This window comes from Antrostomus carolinensis, unplaced genomic scaffold, assembly GCF_000700745.2.
Source record: "Antrostomus carolinensis isolate BGI_N321 unplaced genomic scaffold, ASM70074v2 scaffold51255, whole genome shotgun sequence".
Taxonomy (NCBI): domain Eukaryota; kingdom Metazoa; phylum Chordata; class Aves; order Caprimulgiformes; family Caprimulgidae; genus Antrostomus; species Antrostomus carolinensis.
The window spans coordinates 1-8353 of record NW_010316798.1 but is presented as its reverse complement, the minus strand read 5'-3'; the positions used below and the strand labels follow the sequence as shown (position 1 = coordinate 8353).

At 37.7% G+C, this 8353-nt stretch overlaps 1 protein-coding gene across 1 annotated transcript; it reads right to left on the bottom strand.

Moving 5' to 3' along the window:
- Positions 1-567: 567 nt before the first annotated feature.
- On the bottom strand, positions 568-7231 carry LOC104525252 (DNA repair protein XRCC3-like; the record flags this gene model as incomplete). The annotated part of the gene is made up of 4 exons (XM_010168355.2): positions 7177-7231; positions 6670-6807; positions 5577-5789; positions 568-716 (listed from the first exon to the last, which is right to left on the bottom strand). Coding segments are annotated over exons 1-4 (555 nt in total), but the record flags the coding sequence as incomplete, so codon positions are not given.
- Between the last annotated feature and the right edge of the window lie 1122 nt (positions 7232-8353).

Sequence of the window (8353 nt, the reverse complement as noted above, 5' to 3'; positions counted from 1 at the left end):
TTCTCATAATAGTCCTCACTGAAACCAAAACACGGTGCTTTCTAGCTACTAAGAAGAAAATTAACCCTATCCTAGCAAAAACCAGGACAGGGTGATACTGCATAGTTTGCCTGTTTTGGTCAGAAATCCAAAACACAGAGCTATACTATGAAGAAGATGGAATGTCCCAGCCAAAACCAGTACAACTTGTATTTTGATTAATTTCACTCACTGTTTTAAAATTTACATATGGAGGGGTACTTATTGCCACAATTTGTAAGCCAGTTTAAAGAGGATCACTCATCCAATCTCAGTCCCATTAACTCTTCCTGAAAATGGTAAATTAGATAAAAAGCATTTTACCTCAGTCACATTACTGTGAGTGATGTCTATAAATATTTTTACTGTGGTTCCTGGTTAACAAGTATGCATTATTGCAGAGAAAATTAACATCGAAGATGTTGTGGAAATAAAACAGAAATACATGCAATATTTTCTTTATAAAAAATTGTTACTGTTATTGCCAGAACTAGCCAGAATTATCAGCGAACACTTAGAGGGTGACATCGAAGGATTAAGTCTACTCACTAAAGTGGCTGAAGCTGCTAACAGAGCTTGGCAACACGAGACATCCTGAACATTTCCACCCAACGGTCCATCCCCACGCTGGCTCTCCAGGGTTGCATCTGAAAATCTCCCATTTTCAGATGCAACTTCCAAATCCACTATATATTTCACTGAAAAAATATGAAACTATATATCCAATAGCAGGAACTGAAAGATCTCAGGACTATATGAAGTAAAAATTAATGGCTACTTTATCAATAAAAGTATTTTGCTGATGGACAACTGTATAGCACAGGGCATTGAATTCTGAGAATCTTCTATATAAGACAAACATGAGCCTAAGCCTAATTTTCTTTAGGGCTAAACTTGGATCTTCAGCTTAACTCTCCCCAACCTCACTGTAAATTCTTACATAAATCACCCTACTTCACATGGGAAACATGTAAAAAAAAAATAATTTTTTTTTTCCAAATACACAGTCTTATTTTTAAATGCTCAGAAAGCAATCAGGTAAAGCAAAAAAAAAAAAACCAAAACACCTTACCCATGCCCACTGATTTAAAAAAATGGCCTTTGACAGTTGAGAATTAAAGACCTTCCTCAATTATTAACACGTGGAAAAATACTTCATCATCATCCCTGCCTTCCAAAGGAGGAAATGAAATGTTTCCACAATTTCTATTTTCATTCTACCTAATTTACACTTTGACTCCTTTTTACTTTCCTTGGCCCTGGCAGCCAATAGCATTTATCACTAGAATATTCAGTCTGCACTCTCATTTCCCCAATTTCATTATGTACATAGTTCTGTCAGAGGGAACTGTCATTAACAGTTTCCAATGTTTGACAGTGAATAAGGACTACAGTGAAGCATCAGCCATCAGAGCAGTCACAATCTGATTGGGATTCCTAAACTACAACATAGAAAACACTAAGAAGTTGAACCATGAATATTTTCTGTACATTTCCCACTTTTTTCCTAGCATTTGAGGGGATGGAATTCTGAATTTTAAACTGCAGGTATAAATGCTGTCTTCAGTAATTACAACAAATGAAGTCATATGCCATGCCTGTAGAAACAAACGAGCACATATCCAAATTTCCATCAGCAAAGAAGGAAAATTAAAAAAAAAAAAGAAAATGAGTCCAGTTACTTGAACCCATTAAGCTCACAGAGACATCAGCAGCTTGTTGAATACTGTCTGTACTCGCCTGAAGCTCAGGTGAGCAAAACACAGTAAACTTAATTATATCACTTAGCTGCTTAAGGCTTTTTAAATAGCTAATTATTAAACAGTTAATTAGGTGAACCTTAACTTTCTTGACTATTTCCCTAGGTTAATTTCTCCTAATTGGACTAATTTTCATATCACTCTCCAACTTGACAGCGACAGCTGAGTATCAAACAGGCAGGTGAGTGTCTTTACTAAGGGCAGTCATCCATTCCTAATCAGATTTTCAGTTTCACTATTTCTAAAAAGCCAGTAAGTCAAGAAAAATTTCTAATCACAAATCAGACATCATGTATCTAGCACTAATACTCACTCAGGTAAGCCAACTGCATCTCGCAACACTTACATCACAAAAATGGAAATCATTATGGTGCAGATTCTAAACCAAGTAAACAAACAAAGAAATAAAGAAACCAGACCATGATATGCAGCTTCCTCAAGCCTATGTGGTTTCTGAATTTCATGCTAACAAAAGCTATGCCAACTTCTGTCAGCACATTAACATAACAGCTCCCAAAGTAAAACACTCTGGACTTCTCAACAACTACCATTATTATTCAGAGCTGATTGCCTTTCGCCTAATTCCGAAAGACAGATTTCTTTACCAGGAATACCAGCTTACAGAGAAACCATCTGCTTTCTAAAACCAGACTTAAGATTCACTCCTTCTTAGGAACACTTCTACTTCATAGACTGACTATCTCCTGCCTCAGTTTAGTTTTGTAAATACCAGCGTTTGGTTACCTGCCAGTCTTCTACTGCACTGCAATGCTTCTTTGACAGCAGTTATATCCACTACAGCAGATATTGTACTCCAAGTACATAAATGGTCCATTTGTGATTCCTCAAAAATATAGTGAGGCATTTTTTTCTTTTCTCCCCTTTAAGTGCTGCTCATGTCACAAAACAATTTTTTATCTTGAACTTTAAGAGAGCTAAGCCACATAAAATGTATCAGATAAGCTTTGCCTGGATTTAAAATTTGAGTTTCACAGTAAAATGAGTGGTAGTTTCTCTTACTGGGCCTTCATCAAGCCTCTTCAGCTTCTGTTTGTGCTTTTCAGTTTGAGCCACGATTAAACATTTTATTAATGAAAACACACACCAGTGCATTAAAAATAGTGCAAAGTTACAAGGGCAGAGTCACCCAGGCAAAGTTACAAGGGCTAGAAGAGATTTACAAATAACTAAACTTACTATTAAAGACCAAAGCCTAATTATGAGGCAAAACCACTTAATATTCACATGTCTTTGAAGATAAATGAATTGTCATAACGTAAATAAAGAGGAGACTAGTACAACACAAACAGAAGAGCCGATGGCATCGTGCTATTTACAGTTTATTAGGCAGCTGCCAGCACTAACAGCAAGTCAAGAGTCAGAGTGGTTATGAGGTTTGTGGAAGAAGTTGAGAGACTCTCTTAAGAAGTCAGTCATCCCCAGTGATCTTCTAGGCACCTTTCCTCACAGGCCCACAAAAACCTGAAACCAGCTACTTCATCAAATCCTCGTGCTTGACTGTTACTTAGGCTGATAAAATGCTATGCTGGTTGTTAACCAAAAACCACCCCCAAACCAACCAAACAAAAGAAAAAACACTAAAAACCCCCATGCTCTAAGAAGGATGAATTTTGAGTCCTGTGAACATAATCTGTCATGCATCAAATCATCTTGTTACCAAGATTCAGTAGCAAACATTTTTTTCTAATTCAGAATTCTAATATGGATATGAATTTATCACTTTATATTCATGTATTACTTATGATATGGGTATATAAAATAAATTCAGCCAACATGCTATTTACTATAACTGACATTCTTAGAATGGCAGAAAGATAACCTGGAGGCAAAGGATGTCCTATTTTCTTTGTTTGCTGCCAACCTCCTAGCACTGAGAATTGTAAACACGATTCGCGCTAAGTCAAATGAAGTAAATACACAATAAATCTCTACTGTCTAAAGAAATGTATTTCAACATCATCACCTAAGAGGAAGGAAGTTTCTAGCACTTAAAAAAACCCAAGCCACCATAATTTAAATTATTAGCAAAGTTTTAGCACTGAGATTAATCTTCTATTGGTAGTGCTAGACTTCTGTCCCACTTACTAAGCACTGTTGTTCTCCTCAAGTTTCCTAAAGATTAAAACTTCATACTTAACGTAAGCGTTTAATTCCTGTATTTCTAATAAGAGATTCAACACAACCCCTATTTACAGACTGCAGAGAGTTTCATTTTCTAAGTGCTATGCAAACAATATCTGCTGCTATGACTGTATGGAGTGTAACGTATGGCAAGATGCCACACCAAGAACTGCAAGAATGAGGGTTCCACCACTCCCTTAGCCCTCCAGCTCCTGCAGCAGGATATTTCCACCTTCTAGACCTTCAAGATCCTCAAAAGTCCTGTTCTCTCAGCTCTTCCAAAATGCTCTGGCTCTCTCACAGGAGCACTGATACGATGGCCATTCTATCCTATCTTCCATGAAACACTTAGGAGTGGGCAGATGGGGGACAGAGACACAACAAAGCAATTGTAATGGCACCAAGTGCTTAGCCCATAAGAAACAAGAACCATCTTCAAACACAAATAATGAAAGGACTTGCCATTTTGTAGCCCTAGACTGAAAACTGTAGCGTGGTACAAGAGACAAGAGCGCTATTAGGATGTTGGGCACCTTCTTCTGTACTCTCATTCTGGTTTGTTCCTTTCTTTCAACATAAATAGGGAGAAATGCTTGGGTATGAATAAAAATGTATTTGCATTCCAGCTATTTATGGCAGTTAGCAGCAACACATGAAGGAATCTAACAAAATATGTTTGCTTCTGCTCTAATTAATGACGTAGCTTAAAGCAAAGTAATGTAAGCAACAGGCTAATTACTGCCCTTTAAGCAAGATCTTAATTTGGACATTCTGTGACTTTTCCACATAGGTGGATATAGAAATAATTAAGTTTTGCCACAACAAACCACTGAGCTGCCAAATTAAGCCCAGTGCTGCATGGAAGGAAGAGAAAGATCACAGCCAAAACACACCACAGGCAGACTACCAGGACACTGAATTCTCAGGAGTGACATAAACTTCCTCCCTTTCTAAGACAGCACATTATACTCAAAAGAAAACATCAGAAGTTAGATTAATGTGACAGAGTTAAAAAAAACAAAGCATACTCCAATCAAAGAATAAACCTAAGTTAGATTAATGTGACAGAGTTAAAAAAAAAAAAACCAAAGCATACTCCAATCAAAGAATAAACCGACATATTTCAGCAAAATGAGGAAAACTGCAGGTACAAAGCAATGTTAACTTTCTTCAATTAGATTTCCATCAATTTTACTCTGTAAATATCTTTAATTATTGTTATCAAACTAAATATTATTTGATATTTGAAACTCCCACTAGGGAATATACACCATACACCCAAGATGTTTGTGGAAAATTATCTGACAAGCTGTTTTGCTGTGGTTGTCACCTGAGGAGTCTGTAAGTGCTTATGAAAGCAATACTTTCCACATATTGTTTACATGTGTGTCTAGTTTAACCCACAGTGGCAGGCAGGTAAACACCAGCCAATGGTAATGTTGTACTGTATGATGTTGTGATGCAGGGCACGTATACAGCATGCTTTTCTCTCTCTAAAGATGCATTACTAACTAACCAGCTTACTACTAACACTACTGCAGAAGGGCGAGGCATGCACTGAATACATCCATCTACTTCAACTCACTGATGATGTTCTTAAAGACAGTATAGCCCTCCAAACAGAAAGATAATCAATATTTACCTTTTGGTACTTACCAGACTCTAATCCACCATATTTGTAAGGATACTGCACACAAAGGCACAGCTGTAAACTAATCTGAGTCTTCCCAGCAGAACTTTCGCCAGCCAGTCCTGTGATTCCCACTAAAGGAATGCCACCTTTTAACAAGTTATCTAGTACTGAACATCCTAGGCTGAGCTTCTGGTGTTGGGAGGTGAGACAGTCTTTATCTTGGTAGAGCTGAAGTGCTGCAAGGTTTGGGATTATTATTTTTTTTTTTAAGATTAAAAAAAAAAAAAAGAAAAAAGAAAAAAGGAGTTTCGTTTAGTATCTTTCTAACACACAATGATACAAAATAGAGGCTGTAAACCAGCTTTCTGGCTACAAGGGATGCTTGGGAGATTGTTCTAATTCAGCCTGGTCTTTCCCACCTCCCTTTCCCCACAGGGTCTACTAACCAAATGCCTGTTTGAAAATTGACAGTCTACACCCAGCCCTCTCCTCCTCTCAACCTTTTTCCTTCTTCTCTACCTCTAACGAGTCTCTATGGAAAACTACAGTTTGGGAAAATATTGCCAGCAAGTTTCAAGCACAGCAGTTATGGAAATGGGAAACTACAGCAGACTGTGAAATAGCACAGCTGGCATCTGGCCAAGGCCTGAGGATATATGCAAATCACAAGAAAATCAATTCTAAGCACAGAGCTGGCATGAAGTGTTTGTACAGGTGGAGCTATTATGTCCTGCTTGGTTTGGAACGAGGAGTTTATATCAGATCAGTTTATATAGTTTTTAATACATCATATACATTTTTCAACTAGTCTTAGTTGAAGGGAGAGGGAATCTTTTTTCCTTGTAATCAAGTTTTCCAGACTGGAGAATCATTTTGTCCTATTTCAGGCAGGCTTTATCCCGCAGAATGACACCCATCCACGTTCTTCTACCTTCATGGTCTCAGACGAGCTGTCCTTAGGATAGTTCAATAATTCACTACAGCACAACTAAAACGCTTGCCTTTTCATTTTCAGAATCACATTAGTGTGTCAACAAGGAGCCAAAACCCTTCTTCTCCCAGTGACAGTATTTTTAGAGTTAAACAGAACAGGTTTTTTTGTATTGACCATATTACCTGTCAGCATACTATTTCTCCTCAGCGTGTGAGAGACTGTTTTCAGTAAGCACTGTATATCTGCACTGGATAGTTTCATCAATCTTTGCAAGTCTGCTCCAGAAAGATTTAAAATCTCTTTTACTGATTTTATGTCAGCTGCAAGTAGAAGAATTTATAAAAATACTTTTAGCTGGATTACAGTCATATGCACCAAAGAAGAAGTTTTCCCACTTCCTACTACTCATTGACTTGAAGTTTACCTACATTGGATTCTTGTAAGCTGAGCAGGCAACGTTTACTTTGAATGTATCAACATACATTATAACATTGTTTGGAAAATTATTACTGGAGTATGGGGAAAAGCCATCACTGCCAATTATTAAAAAAAGTTGTTTATAAAATACTTAATTACAGTTCTAAAATGTTACTGTACATCTATAGGCTTACACCCACAAGCACACAATTACGTAAAGGAAGACACTAAGATGACAGATCCATTAGCAAGACATTGGCAAATTAAGTTACCTTTCTTAAGGGCAGCAATTACTTTAGGGTTCAGGTCAAACTGGTCCCAGTCCATTTTCTGATACAGCACTGGAGTGAATTATCTGTCATTAAAGTGGCTTTTATCAGATACACATGCAACAAAAAAAATTAAGCACCATTCAATGTGAAGAGTCTGTAGGAATATTCTTTTTTATTTTTCACAGTCTATTTATCAGTCATCTTAGAAAAATAACAACGATTCAGCATATTGGCAGAAGTCTCCTCAGATGGCTGTTTACACATAGGCTATTAAAGTGTACAACTAATAATACTGCAGTTAAGAGTTACTAGTAATTTTAATTGCTTATAATTCTGCATAGTGGTTTTGCTCTGGATTGAAGTTCACACATACATTGGATTGTTATTTCTATCCTGCCACTCTTTACATGAGCTTTTCATTTTCAAATAGAAAAAAAGATCTCATACACATGCAATTGGGAATGAGCCAGGAATATTTATATTTCGGATAATCAAATATATTTGACAGGCTGAAAGAGTTGGGGCTGTTCAGCCTGGAAAAGAGAAGGCTCCGGGGAGACCTTATAGCGGCTTCCAGTACCTGAAGGGGCTACAAGAAAGCTGGGGAGGGACTTTTCATAAGGGCAGTTAATGACAAAACAAGGGGAAATGGCTTCAAGCTGGAGACGGTGGGTTTAGATGAGATATTAGGAAGAAATTCTTCACTGTGAGGGTGGTCAGACACTGGAACAGGTTGCCCAGAGAAGCTGTGGATGCTCCTCCCTGGAAGTGTTGAAGGCCAGGCTGGATGAGGCTTTGAGCAACCGGGTCTAGTGGAAGGTGTCCCAGCTGATGGCAGGGGGGTTGGAACTGGATGATCTTTAAGGTCCCTTCCAATCCAAACCATTCTATGATTCTATGATTTTTATTAGCTAAAGACGAATTTAGTATTAAAACATTAAAATGACTTTATTTCAAGAACATTAAGTACTCTTTTTATCATTTTTATCTAAATCACCATATTTTAGCACCAGAGCTGTCGAGAAGAGGTTTGTTACTATTACTACTGAGGGGTTTGTTACTATTACTCCGATAACCTTAACGAAGGACTCCAGCAGACACGTGACAATTACACCAGAGCACACGCCTGAATGAGCCCCCGCTTTCCGTACCAAGGGGGGAGCGGCCGCCGCGGGTC